Source organism: Corvus hawaiiensis, chromosome 18 (genome assembly GCF_020740725.1).
Source record: "Corvus hawaiiensis isolate bCorHaw1 chromosome 18, bCorHaw1.pri.cur, whole genome shotgun sequence".
Taxonomy (NCBI): domain Eukaryota; kingdom Metazoa; phylum Chordata; class Aves; order Passeriformes; family Corvidae; genus Corvus; species Corvus hawaiiensis.
The window spans coordinates 10,689,355-10,713,643 of NC_063230.1; the positions used below are offsets into that span (position 1 = coordinate 10,689,355).

Here is a 24,289-nt window from a genome sequence, read left to right on the forward strand (position 1 = left end):
GAGCAGTTTGGGAGCTTTTAGCTATTTAATAAACTGAACTCGTTTTGGCCCAAATACCACTGAAATCCATGACAGGAACTGGCACAGCTGCAGGTTTCCTGCTTTCAAAACTCGACTGTGATAAACACTTCAGCTCTGCTTCACCAAGTGCCTTAGTTTACATGCAACAGGATGACCTGAAAAACTTGTCAATTGTTTATCATATGCAAAACAATCTGATCAAGTTATCAAAAAACAAGTCTTACCTCACACTGTAGGACAAACTGTTTTCCTCCTTTAATTCTCAGTAAGATGCATTTCTTATCTTTAATTTGTGTTTCTTCAACAGATACTATTTGTTCCATTGTCAGCAGATTTTGCTGCAGCATGTGCAAAAGAGCAGAGAATTAATTGAAAAAAACCCCACCTGTTGCCCATCAAATAAAGCCACTATCTCATTTTCCTGGACTACCCACATGAATTAAGTTATGAACATTAAGAGTCATTACACAAACATTTATTTCTGAAGTCTGGGTCATCAACTAAAGATAGACAGGAAGGTAAGAGAGATTTACAAGGGGCTTGGTTGCTTCAATAGTGGCAACAAAATATCAGCTCTAAAAGCCAGTAATGACAGCACGAAATAAGAATCTACAAATAGGTGTGTCTGCAAACAGAATATTCACTATTTCCCCTCAAGAGCTGCATATAATTTGATACATTTTTCAAGCATTACTGTTATTACAAAAAAAAAAAAAAAAAACCAAAAACCAAAGCCAATCTTACTATTTCAAAGAGCTGAAAGGGAATATTTCAGCACTGAACACTGACAAAGAGAACATACACAGCAGTGTGCAGGAAAACTCTCCCTATGGACTGCAGAGGACACAATGTCTTAAATTCCAAACCTTTCCTTAACTTAAATATACAATTTATCTGCCCTGCACATGAGCACAGCTGGGCTACACTACAGCCACTATAGCATTTTCTTGGAAACAAAATGCTATAGCATTTGTCACCTTACCAGTTTGTGTTTTTTTGTATAAATAGTCCAGAGGTCCTAAATGAAAAACAACACCATCAACTACCAAAATCCTTTAAAAACACGACAAAACAGAGCAAACAGGTTTCTCAAGACAACTTTATGTCTCCTCTGTGCAGTGTGAGCTACCCCTTAACTACAGTGAGACTCGAGAGAAGTTACTCAAATCCACTGGGCTTTTAACTCAGAGAAAACTCCTTCCCCAGGAGAACTCCTGGGCACTCCAGGTGTGTCTCACCTCCAGCTGCCTTCCACCACAGCTCCCCAGGGCCCCTCACTCACCCGGGACTCTCCTTCTCCTCGCCACTCCAGCCGGTTGGGGAAGAGGTAAAAGTAACGCCGCTGCCACTGAGTCAGGAAGGGGTTCCCCAGCTTGAGCATGTATCCATGCATGATACAGTCCTTCCCCAGGGCATAATCTAAACCAAGAGGAGACGTTAGCAAAGCCACAGGAGGTGCAGCCTAAAGCATTCTGCGTGAGCTCTGTGAGGAGGGGACGGAGCCCTGGACCCGCCGTGCCCTCAGCAGGTTCAGATCACACACACAGCCCCAGTTCTGCCCTAACTACACAGCTGCTGTGGCTGCAGAGCAGGGATCAAGGACAGGACTTGGCTCTTAAAGAAGTATTTCACTGGAGGAGTTCATTATAAGCATTTGCTCTCCAAAGTTTGGGGGTTTGATGCAACACCCCCGTGCAAGCTGCAGTTTGCTGTGCAAAACCTCCTAGGGCCCTTCCCAACTCCTGGGCAGGAAATCAAATCCCACAGACTGGGAAGGTGGGGAGGCCCTGGCACAGGTTGCCCAGAGAAGCTGTGGCTGCCCCATCCCTGGAAGTGTCCAAGGCCAGGTTGGACAGGACTTGGAGCAACCTGGGCTAGTGGAAGGTGTCTCTGCCCATGGCAGGGGGTTGGAACTGGATGGGCTTTAAGGTCCTTTCCAACCCAAACCATTCCAGGACTCTGTGATTCCATGAATCTCTTTCCAAAGCCTGATGTCATCATTCAGCATTTCAAAACATTAAGAAACATCTTAAGCAACACGACAGTGATCAAACGAATCCTAACAACTCCCAGGAATGACAGCAACAGGAGACTGTGGAACTCCAAACCCAGGAATTACTACCTAGCAGCAAAAGATGAGAGAAGTGTAAGGACAGATTACCTTCCTCGTGGCCAAGCTGCTTATTTTTAGCCCTTTTTCTGGCCTCAATTTTATCTGTGTCTGCATTTACTGCATCATAAACAGTTTCTGCTACTTCTTGCTGCCAACGCTCCGATATTACCAGAGGGAAGTTCTTATATAATTCCTGGTCACTATCAAGCAACTTGCAAGAGAAAAACAACAAAAAACCCATCATTTTAATAACTTTCACTATTCTTATCCCCAACAGTTAATAGTTACCCATGCAACAGTATTATTTGACAAGATGGATTGAACTCAAACCTTCACAAAACAGACAGATGCAAGCAAGAGAAGCACAGACACTAATTGAAGCAAAGATATTAATTTATGTGCAGAGAACAGGCCACCTGCTCAAAACTTGTTTGGATGGATAGCTCTAAAATCCTCAGCATTGTCCCATAATGCTCTCTAGACTTCACATTTCAATAATTACTCCAATGGAAGCAGCAGCATTCTTAACTTTGTTGCACAAAAACTTCCTCAGCACAAAAATTCCCTGAATAACCGATAAGACACCTTTCCCACAGCAATGCCTTCCATGCTTCCACAGCTTGGCTTTATTTTCTTAATAATTAACCCTCAGAATTCATCAGCATGTGCTGCAGACCTCAATTTCCCTGCTATAAGGATTCTTTTCCCCACTAATCCTTGGAGAATGTAAACTGAATTGCACTGAAGAAAATTAGGAACAAATTCCGCACCCAAAGGGTTGTCCAGCACTGAGCTGGGCAGTGGTGGAATGCCCATCCCTGGAGGGGTTTAAAGCCACGTGCATGCAGCACCAACAGCTGTAGGAGCAGCACTGGCTTAATTCCCCTCCTGCAGTCAGGCCAGACACTCCTGGAATAGATATTCTCCTCCTTTTCAGAGATCCATGGCCACATCCCAGCAGGAAAATACACACCAAGAAGACCTCTCTGCAATTGCAAGGACTCCCTGGGGCACCCGAGGAAGGGGGAAAAGACCCAGGCATCCCCTGCTGGCTCCCCCCGCCCCGTAACCCCAAAGCTCACGTGCTCTACTCGGGGCCACAGGACATTCTGCAGGATAAATATAATCCCAAGGGGCAGGGAGGAGAGCAAGGTGTTCAAACTTGAACAGAGAGGGCTCCTGGCACCTCGCTGGCAGCTGACTCAGGCAGGAACCATCCTGTCCCCTCTGGACGCCTGTGACACCCGGGGAGGCCGTGCTATCCCTCCCTGATTCACCCCCAGGGGTAAATTTATCCCATAGGCAGCCTGAGCTGTGGGATTCTGAGTTCACACTGGAGATGACACAGCACTGACCTGATGGTAATTCACATGAAGTGACAGGATTTCTCACTAGATCATCTCATTGAGAATATCTGATCCCCTCAATAAATAAAAAGACCGCCCGGTTCCTCCTTGCAAAAAAATGTTCCTCTGAATTCTGGCATTCCAGAATTACAGGAGGCTGGAATCCTGCCAGGCTAACATTGATGCTGAAAATGCGGAATTTTCTGGGATAAAGAACATCCTGGGCTCTGTGCACTTTTCTGTGTCAGCTTCTGTCACCATAGCAGGTGACACTGACAGACGAGCTCCTTTTTAGGCTCAGCGAGTACTTAATGGGGCTTTTTGCTTATAAAGTTTAGAACAATTAGTTTCCCTCCTGACCCACTTCTGTAATAACAATAACAAGGTCTGATCTACTGCAGAAATGGGGGATGAAAACAATGAAGAGCACTGACCCCAAGCCCTGCTGTCCAAAGTCCCAGGGAAATTTCAGAGAGTGGAGGAATTCACAGTGGGGTCACCCCTTCGTGTGAGTCCCAAAGGGGCCAGCAGCTTTAACTTCTCTTTTTTTATCATTTATATTATTCTCATTACATTTTGGATAATACCAGAACCTGAAAATCTCTTTTACCATTTTTTTTAACTTATGGCATTGTTACTATCAACATAGTTTGTCATTTTTAAGAGTTTTCCCTACCACTCTCTGACCACTCAACTGTTAAAATAATGTTTAGCTCCATTTCTCCAAGCCACCAGAAATAAATCACAGCTTTTAAAGACACAAACCATAAGGTACTCTAAAAAATCTGAAGCTTTCCCAATTGCTTCCTGACCATTTGAAACACTTCCTTTATCCCATAAAACTTTTGGGTAAGAAAAGTAGACTTCAGTTAATCTAAAACCATGAGGACTTGGGAACCAGCCCAAGGTACCAGCACAGACTGAATTTCCCAGCCTGAAGGAATTCCTTGCACATCCAGAGCCCTGAAGCAAAGGAATGCCACACACACACACACGGAAAGCCAAGCACAGCAGTCCCAGTGCCACCCTCCACCACTGAGAGCTGGGTACCTTAATGCCTTTAGTGTCCTCTTCATCAAACGAGCCAATATCAAAGGCATCTGCTGCATTGACTTCTCCCCGGGGAGGAATCAGGGGGGGAGGGTACTAGAAATTAAAAGCAGCATCATTAAAGACAAATTAATGGGCATTATTTAACTCCATTCTGTAGTTATGCACACCCTTTTGATTTTTTTGCACAGATTACACTCGACCGTGCCAGCGTGTCCCCCTTGGAATTACACTTCAGTGCAAAGTCGTTGCCACTTCTTTTAATTAAAGCTCCTTCAAAAATTTGGGGATAAAACTCCCCAGTTTAGAGACAGCAAAGGAAAGGAAACCATGAAGTCACTTGACCCCAGAAATGTAACAACTCACCCCTAACAAGCAGGAAGATCTGTAGGAATGAATATTCATCAACAACCCTCCCTGTATTTGTGTGAGTGAGCAATGTGCTGGGCACTGCGACCCTCGAGTATTCTGCTCAGTACCTGTTTGGGTTTATTTTCCTTTCACTGCTTTAGCAAGTAAGCCAAAATGACTGTCTTCATGCTTTACCTTCTGTAAATAGACTTGCTGCCAATCAATGCCTTTGAAGAAAGGATGTTCCTTTACTTCTTGTGCGCTGCAAAACAGAAGTGACTGAAGTCAACAAAGGGAGGGGCTTTTCAAGTGGATTCAAGAAATACAAAGCCTTCAAAGGTCACATTTCTATCACTTGAGAGTATCGGGGAAACGCTTTTTTTGTAAGAAAAACATAAGAATTCTTCAGTAAGCAACAGGAGAGAAGATTTTCATGTGGAAACACTTGGAATAGTGCTCTAGGGCTGGCAGGCAAGAACTCCTGATGGCACTCCATCATTTCCAACAGCAAACAGTGTTCCTCTGTTGTCAGATCCCAACACTGATCTGTGTCAATCCCAAACTCTGCTCTGTGTCAGATCCCAAAAATACTCTGGGTCAGATCCCAAAAACTGCTCTGTGTCAGGCCCCAAACACTGCTCTGTGTCAGATCCCAAACAAGGATCTGCGTAAGATCCCAACACTGCTCTGTGTCAGATCCCAAACATGGATCTGTGTCAGGCCCCAAACACTGATCTGGATCAGATCCCAAACACGGATCCTTTGGCGGATCCCAATCACTACCTGTTAATAACCACATTGCTCCACACCATTTCACATTACACAAATTCTATGGGAAAATAATCAACTACTCTTGTTAGGCCCCAGGGAAAAGCAATCTCGGGTCGTCATCAAAGAGTGCTCCAAGACAAAATCTCCCACTGGAATTGGAGCCAGCCCCAGGCTCAGGTGTGACCATTATCTGTTATCACACACCCCAATAGTTTCCCAACAGTTGTTTACTCCCCTCCTTTTCTCTCCCAGTCTCACACTGGATTTTGAAGCAGGAGATAACAATTTCATGAACAGCTACAAGCAAGGTGAGCTTGGCAGGAGCAAGGAGTGTTTTGTAGTCAAGAAACAAAACAAAAGCTCTTTTCCTTAGAATAATGAAGTGACACAGGCAACACCAGCAATATTCACAGCTTTTTGCTGGGTGGTTTTGGGATTGGGTTGGGGGGTTTTTTTGTATGTAATATGCTCCTATCATTACAGATACAATAAAAGCAATAAATTTTTCCCTATCAGTATGTCTGAGTCGAGTCATATGATCTCATGCCAAAACAGATCAGGCAAAACCAGAAAAACAACCAAGGGATGAGAAGGAGGAACACCACCCAATGCAAGCATGACTGCAGGGAACTCAGGGGAAGGCTTTAAGGACAGAAATTGTCCAAAAAACATGTCCAAACCAAAGGAAGCTGAAATGTAATTCCATGCAGCAGCACTTTTTCATGTTCTCTTTCCAAAATTAAAATCCGCACAACAGGAAGCAGATTTTCACTTGAAACAAGTTCACTCATTGACAGAGAAGTGGAAATTTTTCAAGGCAGAGGTCCAAGGAGAAGACAACACCTACCTTCTTCCTTGGCATCCAAGCCTCTTGCTCACATCCCGCTGCAGGAGCCCTTCCAGAAGGGACTTCAGCTCGGGAGAAAAGGAATCCGGGAGCTCCACATTCTGTGGAGAAAGGAAGTACAAAGAGATATTCCAGGATGGAAGTGGTGTGTTCTGCTTTCTTGTCTCTGATGGTGTTTGTTAACTGCTCTGCCATGTGCAGATAGAGGTCTCTGGGAGAGCAGGGGGTGCAGTTTTAGTTTTAGGGGAAATGGGAGCTGGGGGAACACGGGGATGTCACTGAGGCCAGGCCTTACCACGGTGAGTGTCATCCGGTCGATCTCGTGCTTATCTTTGGTTTTGTGCTGCCTGAAAGGGCTGTGCCTGTGGAAAGAAGAAAAAAACCAAAACACTAATAAATGTAAAGCCACAGCATATCGGGGTAGCTCAGCTGTGGCAATGCCAGGAAAGAGTGGAGCATCCTGTTAGTTCCATCCTTCCCCCCATCAATCCTGTCCTGCAGAACAATCTGATCCACAGGAAGGTGAGCAAAAAAGCTGGGTAATTCTTAAACAGTGATCTGGCCTTAAAGATGTGCTTCAAACGCCTCACCAATTACGTCTGTCTCCCAAAAACCTGAACAGTTCTCAGCTAACAAGGAAACCCCAAACAGCCATCACCCACAGGGATTTAAATCCATGGATTTCTACAGGGAAGCTGAGCATGACCCACTGAACTCATCACTCCCCATCATGGAGAGTAAGGAGATAAGAGAGAAGGTAATCACAGATCCCACAGCATCAGGCACTGGGAAGATATCTGATGGTATCTAGTAAATTATCAGCTTTATCCCTTTCCTGCTTTATAATTCTGGTTTGAGTTTGAATTTTCCTCTAAGCTATGGAAGACCGTGGCACATTAGAGATTTATCACACAGTCCTTCATGAAAGAAAGAAGCAGCATTGTAGTAAGAGATATTTTAATTACATTTAGGACATATTCCCTGCTTCTTTTCTTCAAAACCTTGAGGGGATGATTATTTTTTTGAAATCAAAATGTTACTCACTTATCAATTCCATTAATTAGCTATTCTAAAGCATTCTGCCTTGCCACATGGCTGAGTGTACCAGCATGTTTCAGCTGGAGACCTGCTACTCCCAAGTTATTTTCCTTTTATCCTCAAAAATGTTCTGATTGATGGATGCAATGGACAGACCAGGACTTCAATATTTCTCTTTTTAGCATGACAGGTAAATGGTTCCCACACAGCCTCATGTACTCTGACAAGGAGGCTCTGAGTAGATCAGGGAAGAAAATGATTCACTGGCAACTTATGGGCAGATTCTTTGCCAGACTAAATTTACCAAACACCAAGAAATGGCACCATGTGCCCAGCCCTTGTTTGGGGATGTGTTTAATTGGCTTCAGAACAGATGAGGAACCAGGAGTTCACCGTGAATAATGCTCTGGCTTCTGGCTGAGCACTGATACCACCCTGAACATCTCTGCCAGGGAGAATCACAGCCCAAAGACCAGCAATTTAAACACTTCTTTCTCTGTTTGCACCCTTACATAGCCCTTTTTGTGCACAATTACTGTTAAACTGATACAGCTCTGCAGTTCAATTCACAAGTCACACACTGACCTTCCTTTGTACAGTGTCTGGATGGAGATAAAAGCTTATAATTAATTATGTGTGAGGACACAGGATGACCTAATGATCAATCTTTGCAGAGAAGCACTGTGAAAAGCCTCAGATTCTTCTGGTTTGCCATTAACATCGAGGATGCCATTTTCAAAGAGCACTTGCCCATCAGTGCTTGTTGACTGCTCAGATAAATCCCATGGTATTAATCAATCCTAGACACGTAAGTTTAATGAGAAGGTAATTGCTGACAAGGCTGTAATTACCGTGGACCTTTGGACACTGATAAGGTAACAGGCCAGAGTCAGCAAATGGAAGGATCCACGCTTTGTACCTGCCCCAAACCCTGCAGGAGGGAAGGCTGAGTAGCACACAACAAGGGACCAGTGCAGCCAAGAGCTTCTCCACAACACCACATCTCAGCTTAACATGAAGCCCACGATTTAACAGGGCTGCTTCGTGCACTCCAAGGAGTAACATCCCAGCGTTTAAAACACTACCAGCTGCCAAGAGAGGAGTAAACTGCTGTCAGCAGCAGTTCAAAGAGCACACAGAGGACCTGCCTTCCTCATGTCCCACATGTGTAGCCACTACAGGGAGCAGGGCTTGGGTTTGGTTTGGAAGGAATAGCCTGGTTTTGTCTCACATGAGGATGTGGGTCAGCACTGAGGGATCATTTCAGACAACCTGTGACACATGATGTCCTGATATTCCAAGGGATGCCCACAGAGGCCCCCAGGCTCCCAAAGGCAAGGCAAGAGCCCCACTCACCCCCTCAGCAGCTTGAAGAGCATGCAGCCCAGGGAGAACCAGTCGGCACTGCTGTCGTAGGCCGTGCCCTTCTGCAGCACCTCGGGGGCCATGTACCCGTGGGTTCCTCTGCAGAGCACAACAGCACAGAACATTCATTACATCCAGCACTATCACTGGAAACAAAATCATTCAATGTTTTCTCAGTAAGACAGCCCAGTTTGGAAAGAATTCATTTTAACCATTTTATTTTGCTTCCAGTGGGTTTCATGTGTCACCTGGGTGAGCACAGGACACTCCTGAGCTCAGCCCTGGGCACCACTAGAAGCAGCCACCAGGTATTGCTTTTACCCTTGACATACTCAAAACATATGGACTTTTTTCAAGAAGCTACTGAATTGCAAATCTTTTAAGGTGTGACAGGCTGGAGTTTCCCTTTTTGCATAAATTCCGAGACTAAATCAGGGCAATTGAGGACTCCAGAATAAAATGTGCCAGGTAAGATGTAAATCCACACACAACTCTGGGAATTCAGATCCTAGTTAAATCCTAATGGCAAGTGGCAGAAAGGAACATCATTTGCCTCCAGTTCCAAGAAGATCCAGAAAGACAAAGGCACAATAAATCCAGGATTTTAGTCAGTTTGGGAATATTTAATTACCAGGTTGGGACAATTAAAGCAATCTGGTACTTTAACTCAGTCGGGTTCTTCTCTGAGCAGTGAATCATCCCAAAATAATGTGTCACCTCCCAGCCATGCCTACACATCAGCTGCTACAACTGTGTAGGAAAACAGGGAGAGGAGTCCGAAAAACCTCATTAGAGCCTCCAGCTCAGCAAGCCTGGGCCACACAAGTGTCACTCCTCCCCTTCAAGCAAAGTTAAATTATAAAGACAAATTCAGGATGTACTTAGCACTACCTGTATGTGCAGCAGAGCTCCCAGATATAATACTTACACACTGGCATGTGGCTTCTTTTTGGAAAAGTCACAAGCCAGTCCAAGGTCTGATATCCTCACGTGCCCATGTTCATCCAGCAGGATATTTGCAGGCTGGAAACCAACACAGGGAGGTGAGTGCTTGGTATTCCTCAGCTGACACAAGTGCAAACTCTCACAGCACAGCAACTCAAACACCAATACTCCCTGGTAATTGGTAATTGCCCTTTTTTTATTTAACATCACTAGACCAGGCACTTTCCAGATAAAAATCTACATTCTCACAGAGCACTACCATCAACTCCACAGGTTATGAAAGACTGAACACCAGAAGAGAACAACCAGGCAGGGTTTGAAACACAAAGCAGGTAATAAATGAATAATCCATTCTGGCCTCAAGCTGCTTTTGGTTTCTTCACAGCAGGGTCTGTGTGTGGCTCTCACACCTTTTATTCTCAGTCTCTGGGTAGACTTTAATCCCCTTGTGCTGTCACTTGGTCCAGGGACCCTTCTCTGGGACCTGTCCTCGACTTCCCAGCTGTCAGTGAAACCCCCCAGCAACTACCCTGCTGTTGTCCCCCATCACACACACAGAGGCCTCTTTCAGGGCTCCCAGAAACACAGTAGATCCTCTAAATTATTCCCATCAGGGAGATAAGTAACACTGCACAGGATTTACTGTGACCCCCCAGGAAGCCTCTCCCAGGCTAGTTAAATTGGATAATGGCACAGATTAGAACGACTTTGAAACCTTATTACGAAAACCAGGCAGATAAAGAAATAATCCTGCCAAGGAAAGGTTTCAGATAAGGTAATCCATGAAGTTATCCACGGGCCTGTGTGGATGCAGGCACCCACCAACCATTACCTTCAGGTCTCTGTACACCACGAAGCGATTGTGCATGTGCTCTAGCCCCAGGATGATTTCAGTAGCATAAAACCTCATCTCTTTTTCCGAAAACACTCCGTGCTGGGAGAGGTGGTAGTGCAAATCTCCTCCTGAAACGAGAAGAATTGATATGTAACTAAATGAACAGTAAAATCTTACCCTGCAGGCAGACAGGGTGACACTGTGGGGGAACAGCACAGCTTTTGTAGGTTCTTATCACCTGTGGAGCACACAGGCCCACCCTCTGCAAGTCTGTGTGGTGACAAAATAGCTGAGAAAGTTCATACAGAGATTTCATCAGTCTGAAACTCCATTTTAAAATGCATTTATTTCATAAACATTTGCATTCAGTGACTAATCCAGCAGAGGACTTCCACCCAAGCAAAAGGCTGTACCACACATTGGTTTGTGAGAGCTGAATAAATCAGCTCATAGAGCAGCCCAGGCTTGAGGGACCAACCATCTCAACAATCCTCCTGCCAAAATTCCTGTAACATCATCATCATCATCATCATCATCATCTGCACAAGTCTTGCTTACCATTCATGAGGTCCAGAATGAAGCAGAGCTTGTCAGGGGTGTGGAAGGCATAGGTCATACAGACTATAAAAGGGCAGTCCTGCAAGGGAAGAGCAAAGAGGTTTCACCTCAGGCAATGAGCAAAGTGTGACTTAGGAAAGCTAAAAATACATCTGGTATTTTTCCTGTGCTATTTGCCAGTATTCCCAAGTTCTATCCTCACTCCTGAAATGCAGCTATGCTGGTAACCCCTGTCCCCCTGGGAGGGCCCTGCCCAGGTGACAGGGAAGGTGTTTGGCTCCCAGCAGCATTTCCAACAGAGGATTGAAGGAATGTGAACACACTAGGCAGGAAGTTGGGATTCTGGGGTGTTACAATGGCCAGGAAGCAGCAACAGCAACGTCCAGATCGTGTAAAACCCACAACACGAGGCGGGTGGGAGCAGCTTTAGGAGGTCAGAGCAGAGCAGCCAGGGCAGGGATGGGTTACACCCCACCTCCAGATGCACCTGGAACCTCAATTCAGCCCATGTTTAAGACAAACAGCCATAAAAAATTCGACTGGAAAAACACATCTTTATTCCCAGTGTCCTGGTACCTCCAGCACACACATTCAAAACTCCACGGCAGCAGCTAGCAGATCTTCCTCTGCACTGGGCCTGTGCTGGATGCAAGGGCTAATTCATAATTATGGAATTGCTGAGGTTGGAAAAGCCCTCTGAGATCATCGAGTCCATCCCCCAGCACTGCCAAGGCCACCACTAACTCATGTCCGCAAGTGCCACATCCACACATCTGTTAAATCCTTCCTGGGATGTGACTCCACCACTGCCCTGGGCAGCTGTGCCAGGGCTGGAGAACCCTTTCCAGGAAGAATGGAACTGCTTTGGTCCTGCTGGCCACACTATTGCTGATACAAGCCAGGAGGCTCTTGGGGGTGGCTATCACTTCATCAACTTCTCCAAAGCCATATGGGATGGAATCATGGAATGCTTTGGGTTGGGAGGGACTTTAAAGCCCATCTTGCTCCAGATGGGCAGGGACACCTTCCATGGATGGCTGTGGTACAAAACCAGGGCTGTCTGGTGAGTCTGCAGTGAACCCTCCAGGAATGGCTGTGCTGCCCCATCCCACATCTGATCCCAAAGCTCCAAGGGGGGCAGGGAGACGATCCCAGAGGAGACACCCCGCAGGAAGCAGAGCGTGGCCTCACGTGACTCCAACAACGTGCTCAGCATTGCAGGATGGACAAGGGAAAGCTCTGGGAATCTCTGACAGGAACTCGCTCCCTTCCCAATTTAGAAACAGCAAAACACGACGGCCTTGGGCAGCGCGGGGCCGGCTCCGGAGAGAGGAAAGGGAGGGACAGGGACACTTCAGAGCCCCTTCATCCTTCCATGAGGCTCAAATACAAAGCTTTATAGACCTGACTGTAAGCCCAGGGATCCCCACAGTGCTTGGGTACATCCTGCCCTGCTCCAACCCAACTGCACTTTATGTTTTGCTCACCCCAAACGCTCCCTGCAGAGGGGAGGGATGGGTGTGAAACACCTGCACGACATCCAGGAAGAAAAGCCAATGGCCCTACAAATAAGGAGCCTGATGTGGTGTCTAACACAAGATACCACCTCTGGTTATGAACTCTGTGCTGGGGACTATTGCAGCTGCCACTTAACTTCACAACAGCAGCTTGAGCAGAATTATTAACTTAATTTCCTGCATCGACTGGGTAATTCAGAAGTGTCCCCAAGCAGGACTCCTAAAATTTCAGAGCAATCTAATTACCCAGAAGGATTTAGTGGCAGAATTTAAACACCACACATAGACAAATAAAAGGGTTTTTTCGACACCAGAACATAGCTTGCCTCTATTTTTATGGATTTGAAAAATAAAAAGTTATCTGGAAGTGTAAATGTGATGCATAACTCATTTTTGTGGAAGCATTCCTAATTTCATCATTACCCTTTTCTCTGCTCACAGAGAGAAAAACTGTACTGCAGTATTTTCCTGACACAAAAACCACAGCAAAAGAGTATTTTACAGCATAAAAATTTTTAAAAATCCACCCTACAGTTATTTTTTTAAAGGACACATAAAGCAATAAAACCAATTTCCCAGGAGAGCAATTCTTCATTGCAGTCAAGTTTCTGCTCTGATGAAAATAAGCAACATTATGACATTAATGTGTGAATTAAGACCAGTTTGGAAAGAGTTCCTTACATCCAAACAATCCTGGATTGAGTCCAGAGAACTGCTGAAGTCAAGTTTGTGGTAATAAATCAAGTGGAAGGAAAAAAAATATTAGAGCAACCATAAAAAATGCAGAAATGTGATATTTTAAAGACATTAGCACATTAAAAAGTGCTCTAGGAGGAAACCTTTGGTTCTGACTCTTCCCTGAAAGCCAAGCACTCGGCTTTGGGGGCACAAAGTGACAGCAAAGAGGGGACAAAGGTCTCAGAGCACAGAGCAGCTGTGCCCCATTTTAACTGGAGGGCAGCTCTGCCCTGAGGCATCACTCAAAGATGTGCCAGTCCCTGCCTGAAACACGTGAAAACCAAGTACCAGTTCTGCTCCAAAAACCCCAATTATTGATCTCAGACCCACCTTACGGTGGGCAGGACTCCTGGGGTGTCCTGGGCAGGGATAACTGAGGATGTTCTAGGATTCTGTGATTGTATTTATCATCTCTTGGAGGGAGTCTTGAATCCAGCCATTAGTCAAATTATCTCAAGAAGATCTGGATAAGGCAGCTGAAGTGCTGAGGTTTTTCAGAAGGAGAAAACTGGGAGCCACAACAGAGAGAAGCCCTGCACGGCCCCTGGTCTTGCAACAGACAGATGGAATGACCCCCTCCTACCCTCAGGAAAAGATTCATGGAATAACCACTTCCTTCCACAAACAGCACCTTGGGGCTGGCTGGTTTCACAGGGTCCATCACCGCCTTGGTGATTTCCATGTTCTAGTTTTCTGAACAGAAATTAGGCAAATATTGGCTACTACAGAAATTAAATATTTAAAAGAAAGTAAACTCTCTTCCCTACTCTGTGACCTTCCAAGGATTTCACAATGCCTTTCCAGCCTGAAGGTCTGTGTGGGAGGGGAAGACGGGGCCTGCGCCTCGCAGAAGAGGAAACCCAAAGCTCAGTGACAGTTTGTCCCTGTTACACCACAGTGACACAGCAAAGGCACCAAGGGAGACTGAGCCCTGCAGAGCCCAGTTTGGTGCCACCAGACCCATCCAAGAGGCTCCAGATGCTCTGCAGAGGTGCCTGTTGTACTCCTGAACCCATGGAAAGCTGCTCTCACCACGCAGCCACGACCGACTCCAGCATGGGAGCTCCCTGCTCCAGGAGTGCTGGGGAATGCCAGAGCTTTAGGTGGATTAACAGAACTGATTACACAACCAGCTGTGTCATCTGCACAGCTGTTATTTGCAGAGACATCTGGATTCCCAGTTAAGTGACTAATTGTACTGTGATGAACTTCCCCAGTTCCATTCTGCTCTGGGCAGTGCAGAACTCCTGTCCCTGGGCACAGCACGTGCCACTCCAGCCCCCCAGCTTCTATTCAGGGATTGAAGGAATTCTCTTATTCCACCACTTTCAAACCTATCTCATCCTGCATATTCCAAGTGCTCCAGCCTCTGCTGTCCAGGTGTACCTGACCTGAATGAGCAGTACTTTGTACAAAACCTCTCTTCAAAGTCTTTCAAATTCCTGAGAATCTGAAAGAAATGTCACTCTAACGAGCTGACAATCCTTAATGAAAGAAATAAATGGTTCCTCCTGCTGCTCCCCCTGCTCAAAGCCCCACTGTGTGCTGGCCTGTGAGAAAGCTGCCTCCACCAGCAGCTCCTGAACTATTTTCTCTTTGAATCTCTAGACATGCAAATTCACATTCAGTGCTGGAGCCACAGAATCACAAATTGAAGTTAATGGGACAATTATTACTCATTTGCCTCAATTTCTTGTCTAGTCTCTGCTACAGACCTACTCCCCACTGGTTTTCAGGAATCCTGACACACACGGACAAGCCACAACTTATCTCTGGTGAAAACAGGTAACTTGATTTAAAAGTCTGAACGGATAAATCACAGATCCCAGAATGGTTTGGGGTTGGAAGGGACCTTAAAGCTCATTCAGTTCCACCCCCACAAGGCAGGGACACCTTCCACTAGTCCAGATTGCTCCAAGCCCCGTCTAACCCGGCCTTGGATACTTCCAGGGGCAGCCACAGCTTCTCTGGGCACCCTGTGCCAGGGCCTCCCCACTCCCACTGGGAAGAATTCCTTCCTAATATCCCATCTAATCCTGCCCTCTGGCAGTGGGAAGCCATTCCCCCTTGTCCAAAGTCCCTCTCCAGCTCTCCTGGAGCCCCTTTTGGCATTGGAAGGGGCTCTAAGGTCTCCCTGGAGCTTTGGCTCAGTGGTGGCCAGGCTGGGATAATGCCTGGACTCAAGGATCCTCAAGGTCTGTCCCACAGAAAAAATCCTCTGATCTCTGAGGACACAGCCCTGGTCCATGAGAAGAAATCCCACTGTTTGCTCTCTGCCACTGCAGGGAATTCTGCTCTTTGCACAGCTCTTGTACAAGCCTGGAACAAAACCACTCACGATTCCTCCTCATTCCTCCCGTGTCTGCTGGGAACGGGGGCTGTGTTCCCACACTGAGCGTTTAATTCATGCACCACAAGGTGAGGGAAGTGAACCTTCCTGCCAGCATCACCCGTAGCCATGGTAACCACGGTGTCACTGCAACGAGGGCAGAGCCACCTCCAATCCTGCCTGGAATTTCTCTGAGCCCAACACACCTCAGCCACCACCCAGTGGCCCCAGGGCTGGGCAGCCAATGCCAGGCAGGTGTTGGCTTTTTGCACACATCAGTGATGGTTTCAACTTGTACTCGATTTGAATTAATCCAATTTTAATGCAATTTATAAGTAGACTAGATAGGCAGAGCAGCTTGGTACACCTTGACTCAGCTGAAGTACATAAAAACCAAAAATTGGATATCAGGGTAACAGGAAAGAGAGGATGAACTGGAGTTTTCTCTGCAGCAGCACTTTAGATTCTACTAAAGCACTATGTAACTAGAGCAAAAAAGGAATCTTTTTTAAAAGACAGAATCGTGTTTTGGAAATGTTTCAAACAGAAATAGTTAAAAAAAGGATATTTAAAAAGTCAGGAGGGGAGGAGGATGAATTACCTGAGAAACAGGCACCCCCTCAAGCCTCTGCAGCAAAGATACTCATTCTGCAGGAACCAAACTGATCAAGCAAGTTTGGTTTTCCCTTCTCATTTCAGACACATTGCAAGGATCAGGGGGAGGCTCCAGTGGGGGTTAATTTTTGCATGGCACACAATGGAATTGATGGAATATGCATTACATGTAACAGCTTTTCCATTACACAGAAGGAAGAAAGAATAACAAATAGTGATACTTACTCCTGTACTGACAAGAGACAGCATAATTCTTTCATTTAAGGCTAATGTTTCTCCTTGCTTCATCTTAATTCTCTTCTTATCTAAACATTTCATTGCATACCTGAGAAAAAAAGACAACAATTCAGAAAAAGCACAAAAACCTCCTCTATCAGTACTACTCACTGGCAGCCAGGCCATGCACATTTACAGGATCCTGTAAGCAAGCTTAAACCCAGGACTAAAAACATCATTTCAGGCTAAGCATGAAACCTCCAAAACCTCCCAGAATTAATACATTTCCAGCAGAAGCCTCCTAACAGAGAAAAGTGCTTTAACAAATAATTCCATGTCCAAGCTATCACAGTGAGATAGGAATTACACAACATATATTCATTTTCTCATACCTACAAGCAAGGATCTGCCATAGGAATTAAATAACAGAAATTCTGTTATGGTTCCATTTAATTCCAACAGTTTCAACTCTACCAGGAAAGCAATATCTTCTCGAACACACACTGAGTTTTATATATATATATATATATTTTTTTTTTTCCCCCTTAATTTTCTTTCTACTCAGAAAAAGGTCAGATACACACAAGAAAGCTTTTTTAGTCTTCTACCATCTGTGCTACACAAATTAATACAATTTTGCTCACAAAGGATGTTACCCTAACAACCACCAACCACAGGAGGATATGATACAGGCTGGGTATTTTTCCAAGACGTTGGGTGAGTTCATTAATAGCTATCAGTGAGAAGGACACTTGTGCTCCTCCACAGAAGACTCCTAGACATGGGCACCCGTGGATTTTTAGGAAGATGCCACATTACAGCAGTGCTTCAATGCCCATCTGCCTCACTGTGCCAGCCCCAGCCAGCCCCAGGGCTTCACCTTGGCTCCAGCTCCTGAAAACAGCCACGTCATTCCTGACATCAGCGTGTTGGGAGTGGGGGAGTGAGGGTGAATTTTAAGTTTCCAGACTGGGAATATTATTCATGTGTTCTTGCTGAGGAGTCTGTGAAGGGTGAGTAAAAATAACCTCTGATTCTGCCCTGCTCTGCCCTGACCGGAGAGAGGGACTGGGGATGTTCAAGGCTGATGGAAATCACACAATGGCTTGAGTGGGAAGAGACCTTAAATTCATCCAGTGCCACCCCCTGCCATGGGCAGGGACACCTTCCACCAGCCCAGGCTGCTCCAAATCCTGTCCAACCTTGGACACTTCCAGGGATGGGGCAGCCACAGCTTCTCTGGGCACCTGTCCCAAATCGAGTCTGTCACTGTCCTGCTGTCCCTCTCCCTGCAATGCAGGCTGCATCCTGCTTCTGGCCCCTCTCTAGAGGTCCTTGCAGGGGTGGCTGGCAGAAGGCTCAGGTGTGTGTGTGTTCAGTGAACACTGCTCGTGTTACCTGGGAGGGAGGGGAGGCTTCCCACGCTCCTTGCAGGCTCTAAGTGCAGCAGAGGCAGCCATCTAGAGGGGATGGGATCTGGGTTAGGGATGGGCAGACAGGTTTGGATCAAGAAAGAATTAAACCAAACCTCTACCCAGAAGCTGAACCTCATGTAAACTTTTGCTTCACATTTGGAAAAGAAGGTTGGTTTTCCCACATTTCACTTCCTTTTGCTCTATTTATATCTGATAAAACCTGTCCTTTGCTTCACTTTTCTTGTCCTTCTCACTTCTCAAGGTTTATCCACCTCCTGCCAGAGCCCTGCTCAGACACAGAGATGGCTGTGACTCTGAGAACTGCCTGCTGAGTGTGCTTCAAGCTAAATAAAATGTTTATTTTTGTATGTGGACAAATGAATGAATTGTACACGGACAAAAAGTACCAAAGCAAGAATAAAGCCAGCGTTGTTAGTAAGAATATTAATATAAATACTTGAAGTCACTGCAGAAATACTGAATATAAGAATAGCAACATTAAGATGTCTTCCACTTGTTCAGAGTCAGAAGTTTATTATTGTCAGGGATGTCACACAAGTGCCAGGGGAGCCAGCTGGAACCAGAGACAGGGCACGTCACAGACGCCCTGCTCACTTGGAAGGGAAACGTTTAACGATGGGCCATGGACTAGAATTGTTAGGAGAAAAGCAAGATGAAAGGGTGGGGTGTAAAGAAGTGGATTGTCATTGAGACCAACTGCTTAAATCCATGCCCAGATGTTCAGATCAGAACATCATGGGAAAGTGATGCCTAGAAATGGAAATCTGATGACCAGGTGAGGTGTGTGAATGGTGAGATCACAAAAAGAATAAAAAACCACCCAGGGTTGACCCTGGAGTTCCCACGGAGAGCTCTGGGAAGCACAAGCCCAACACTGGGCTACCCCCTTCCAAACAGCAGCAGGGATCACTGCTTTCACCACACATGGGGCAGGCACTGATGCAATTCCCCAAATCGGGAACAGCACACTGGGAATGGGCCCTGGCACAGCCCTGACTGCCCAGCACTGGGGACAGGTTCCTGCAGCACCCCCAGCTGCCCCTGGAGCAGGTGACACCCGAGCAGCCACCACAGCTTCCACAGGAACATCCCTCTGCCCTGGCAGCCTCTGATCCAGGGAACTGCTGGAGCACACACACCTGATTTTAACACACGTGCATTTTCCAGCAGTTTTGACAGGACATTCCATGTGCCCAGGAATCAGAACCTCTGGGGATAAAACTTCATCACAAAGAACTTTACAGCAACGTGATGCTGCTTTCCAGTGATTTCCTAGGAAATGACTAAAAGGATTTCCTTACCAGTCCAGAGTTTACAATCACCTCTGCCACAGAGTGGGTGATACTCACATTTTTCCAGTGTCTGCTTTTCTGCAGCCGTACACTTCACCAAATCCCCCTCTTCCTATTATTCTATGTACACTAAAATCATTCATGGTCAGCTGCAAATGGAAACAGAGACAACAAAACAAAACCTTCATTTTTCAGCATTAAAAAACTTACTGTGAAAGCATCTAAATGATCCATGAATGTGTTGAGATCTTCAACTGTAATTCAACTGCATTTATTGTGTTGGAAAAGCAGCCCCTTCTTGTTGATATTTCCATGTACTTGGAAGCACTACACTGTGAAGTAGGAATAAGGGGAATGTTCCCAAAAACTGCCAGTCTCATTCAGGGCTATTTTTGCAGCCCAAGTTGTCACAGAGAAGTGCAGAGGAACAAAAGCAGAGGCCAAGGGAAGGGGCTCAGAGGGTGCTGGGATCACGGCAGGACTGGAGCGGGAAAGGGAGATGGACAGGGATTGGGGCTGATAAAGAGCAGCAATTCTGGCAGTTCAGCTCTTTCAGCCATTAAAAAATCAAAATTCTATTAACAGAGGAAGGCAGAGGGGACGTCCAGACAGGAATCATCAGGGCTGTGCCTAAGAATAGCAGAGCAGTGACATCCACCACCCTCCTTAATGAGGCCTTTGCAGAGCAGGATTCGAAACTGAACATTCTCTTTCCTGTATCAGCCTCTGACAAGATAAATATACTTGTAAGTACTTACATGAATATTTAGCTCTACATTTTTCCATTGACAAAATCTAGTAAACTTGTCACTGCAAAAGAAAAAAAAAAAAAGTTTAAAAGTTGTCTGAGACTATTGTGTAGAGTATTACAGGAAATGTCAAGACTCTGATATTTAAAATCTTGTCTGAGCTAGGGCGTGGGGTGGTATTTAATAAATGACAGCCTTCCTTTCACCAACTGTAATCTCACCCCCACCAAGAAAAACAATTCCCAGGCAGAGCACACTCCACGTTTTACGTCCTTGGGAGAGGAAGAGAGCAGATAACCTTATCCCTGTAAGGGCTCAGTGTGTCCCCACACCTCTCTCACAGGGTTTTCAACCATTCAAAGATGGTTCTCGATTTTTAAACAACTACGTTTGGAACTAACAAACATTTAAATTACAGCAAGAGGAAGATAATGATAAGAAAACAGAGGCAGCTGGATTTATGTTAATGAACCTCCATATACTCCAAGGAACGTTTTAAATTCATTGTATCTTAAAATAGGAAAAACATCAGCAGTACCACAGGCTTTGGGGAAAAAAATAAATAAAATAGTTGCTTATTCCTACATGAATAATTAAGTATTTATTCTCAAAGTAAGAAATAACAGCTTTATGGAAGCATTTTTATAATTATCACAGAATAGCAGCAAACCAGTTTAGAGAGTGGATTTGGGTGTTGCTGGGTGGCAGCTGAGCTTTCCAGAGCCTGACACATGAGCAGGAAAGGGCTGCTCTGCTGAGCCAGACTTGTGCCTCCAATCCTTCATTACACCTTCATTGCAAGGGGCCCAGTCCCACACCAGAGAAGGGCACTCAGAGAATATCCCCAAAACCCCAGTTCTGCCTTTTCACACCTTGGAGCCCAAACTCCAACCTCTCCCTGCTGGGACTGAGAAATCCCTCAGCTTTCCAGCTGTTCCACTCACACATCCTGACACTGGTTAGGTCGTCCCACAAAGCTGGGTATTTACAAAGCTTGCTGATAAACTCCATCTGATTCATGGTGTATTAATACCCATTTTTAGCCTTATTTACAGCAGTACTGAAGGGACCTGGCTTCCCACTACATTAGGCAGCTAGTTCAGGTAATATTCCATGTTCATACCTTTCCATAAATTTCTGAAATATTTTTCCTCGGAGACTATCACAAATTTCTTCTATATATGGCTAAAAAGGGTGAGGAAACAATTAGTATTTAAGCAGACAATAAATGGCTTTTTTCAACCCCATCCATTACAGAGAACTCTCGCTGGCCCCACACAGCTGCAGCACATCCTGGGTTGTCCTTAAGAAGCCTCAGTGAAGCATTTTAGCTTTATTTGGCTTTTGAAAACTGAGCAGGTGTCCTGAAGTCAAACACAAAGTATTTTCACGAGCTAGAGAACCTTAAGGGTTTGCCAGGGGCAGGGGTGTGGGGGCAAAAAGTTCTTTTTTTCAAATGTATTTAAACAATAAATTGTCACCCTCTGCGCAATCCAAACTTTCCAGAGCTGCTCCCTCATCTTTGTGGTGCTTCTCTCCTCTCTGTCCTTGCTGAGAGATCAGCACCTTGAAATTGCAGGTGACTTTTTCCAGGGAAATCCCGCCCCTGGCTGTGTGATGGCCCAACCTCCCCCCAGTTAGTGCTGAGACATCACCCAGCACTGCCATCACCACATGGCAACAGCCAGAACAGCTCAGGAGCACAAGAGGGATCAGGCAGGGGCAACCTCCACATTTTTTCAGCATATAAAAATACATCAGATTTAGATAAAAGAGATTCAAGCTTACAAACACCCCCATGATGGATAAGACAATTTCTCCACTGTTGCAGCTCAGTTCACCCTGACAGGATGAGCATCTTCCTGATGGAAAGTGATTTACTCCAAATCATTTAATGGCTTAAAATTACACAACTATAAAAACTCTTCTGTTCACATACCAAGGTACAGTTTGCTTCTCTAAATGTGCTTGAAAATATTATAGGTAAGAAGAGCAAATTGTAATTTTGACTTGGAAAAGCATTTCAATCCCACTTACAGCACAGAATTAAACTGGTCCCATTTACTCTGTCTCTTTAAATAATATCTACAAAGTCACTTTCTGTCAGAGAAGCTGAACGTTCAGACTGTGAAAGCTCACCTGGAAAAGGCTGGCTGGCACTTGTTTCTTGGCTAAATGTGTTTGTACATGATCTACAGCTTGTTTTGAGAAAGGCTTTTGGAAAAGAAAAAGAAAGATTTCAAACAGTTGGAACTGGCAGGAGTTTCATTTCAGGTCACAGCACTGTTGTTCTTTTCCTCACATGGAAACACCGACCCCAGGGGGAATCAGTAAGGCCTCCCACAGGTGTATTAGAGTGAATTTTAGTGTGAAGTGTGCAGAATGATCCAATAACAGGATTAATCTGAAGCAGAAAGGAAGGAGAGGGAAAGATGAAGAGGAGGAAGGTAAAAATCAAAGGGGGTGATGATCTTCCTTTAACAAATCCATGAAAAATTCCATTTACAGGCACAGCTCCAGAGCCAGAAGCAGACATGGACTTTTTACTAACAAAATAATGCATTTTGGCAAAAAAACCCCAAAAACCCACTTAAACCCTCCACCCAAAGCATGATACCACCCTGCAAATCCTTCTTTCAAATGAGAGCACATGAAACTGTTAAGAACAGATCAGTGGGCCCAAACTTCAGCTGGAGAAAACTGTACTTTCAATGACTTTGGCCACTTAATTTCATCCTTTTGGAAACAGAGATTTAGTCTAAAGAAACATAAACCAGATACATCTCCTGATCCTTCCTTTGCGTGCCACTAAGTTCAGTGAAAACTGCAGCACACCGTCAACCTTTACACCTCAGAAAAGAAAGGATAAAAAAAGCAATATTCTGAATTTGGCCAAACCCAGAGCACCCTGTGGATGGAACAGCAGATGTGTTGCACCATCCCTGCTGCCAGGCAGGGGGAAAAGGGCAGGATACCCACGTGGGAACAGGAGAGCAGCTCCTTCATGATGTAGGTGTCGTAGATCTGCCGGCTCCGCGACAGCCGCTCCTCCTCCGAGTCCAGCTTCTCGTACTCCTTGATCTGCAGCACAAGGGCAAGCACACACCACTCATTTTCTAATGATTTCTCACCCATTGGGTCAAAACAGGACTGTGGCTGGAGCTTTACTTTATAGTTTTCTTTATTAATGAAAAATCACCTGCAACAGCACAGTCAGAGTTTTCTCTTTGATATTAGAATTTTCCAGCCCTGGCACAGCTGGCACTGGTGGAGTCCCCATCCCTGCAGGGATTTAATAGGATGTGGCACTTGGGGACATGCTCAGAGGTGGCCTTGACAGTGCTGAGGGAACAGTGGAACTCGATGGGCTCAGAGGGTTCTTCCAACCCAAACAATTCCCTGATTCCCTGATCACAGCACATCAGGTACAGATGTCCAAGAAAGAATAACAAGCACATTTCAAAATGTTCACATAGTTCAGCTACACTGTGGATTTGAAGCCTAAAGGTGGCTAAAGTACAATTTTACCAAATATATCAAGTTTCCTCAGGTGTGCTGTAGGAGATCAGCATGTTCCAGGTGAAACAACAGCAATCCCAGATGGTTCAATTACAGAACAAAACCTGACAACCAGTTCCAGAACAAGAAGTTCACCAAGTCCAAGGGTCCTCTGGAGCATATTTAGGGAAAGAGTTCTTCCAGGAGTGACAGAATGTGAAAAACCGTGCAAGATCATTAGGGGAAAGACTCAGCTCTGACTTCCTAGACCTTCCCAGCCTGTGAAGTCCTGGGATCCAGATCCCTGTCAGTGAGCAGATCTGCTCCATGCCACAGAATCCCAGGATTGCTTAGGTTGGAAAAAACCTCCAACATCATCGAGTCCAATTATCAAGAGACAAACTGAAACCAACCTACCTCTGGAGGTGGAACATTAATTAAACTCCGTATCTTTCTAGCTGTACTCCTCTTGTTTGCTGACATGATAAGGCACCAGTCCCACCCCGATTTGCCATCTGTGCTGCTTCCCCCTTGATACCAATTTAAAATTAAAATGACTCAAAACATCTTTGCCCAAGAAACAATTTTAATTAATGCAATGACACAAAATAATTAGCAGTACAGGAGGAAGCCTGATGGATATCTGATCGTCTTACTTG

The 24,289-nt window shown here is 45.3% G+C and overlaps 1 protein-coding gene across 2 annotated transcripts in view; it reads right to left on the bottom strand.

The window, feature by feature from the left end:
* The window catches only part of GRK3 (G protein-coupled receptor kinase 3), a 60,344-nt gene that overhangs the window by 6,462 nt on the left and 29,593 nt on the right, over positions 1–24,289 (bottom strand). Inside the window, exons 4-21 of one of the 2 annotated variants that reach the window (XM_048322625.1) lie at positions 23,112–23,213; positions 22,272–22,346; positions 21,256–21,317; positions 20,142–20,193; positions 19,441–19,532; positions 16,665–16,764; positions 11,241–11,319; positions 10,680–10,810; positions 9,831–9,925; positions 8,894–9,001; positions 6,795–6,861; positions 6,500–6,600; positions 5,077–5,143; positions 4,531–4,626; positions 2,183–2,345; positions 1,304–1,440; positions 1,004–1,039; positions 246–359 (exon numbers count right to left, since the gene is read on the bottom strand). In XM_048322625.1, coding sequence (XP_048178582.1) covers positions 246–359; positions 1,004–1,039; positions 1,304–1,440; positions 2,183–2,345; positions 4,531–4,626; positions 5,077–5,143; positions 6,500–6,600; positions 6,795–6,861; positions 8,894–9,001; positions 9,831–9,925; positions 10,680–10,810; positions 11,241–11,319; positions 16,665–16,764; positions 19,441–19,532; positions 20,142–20,193; positions 21,256–21,317; positions 22,272–22,346; positions 23,112–23,213 — 1,677 coding nt within the window. The remainder of the gene's footprint in view (positions 1–245; positions 360–1,003; positions 1,040–1,303; positions 1,441–2,182; positions 2,346–4,530; positions 4,627–5,076; positions 5,144–6,499; positions 6,601–6,794; positions 6,862–8,893; positions 9,002–9,830; positions 9,926–10,679; positions 10,811–11,240; positions 11,320–16,664; positions 16,765–19,440; positions 19,533–20,141; positions 20,194–21,255; positions 21,318–22,271; positions 22,347–23,111; positions 23,214–24,289) is intronic. The other variant, XM_048322626.1, reaches the window with a different exon arrangement.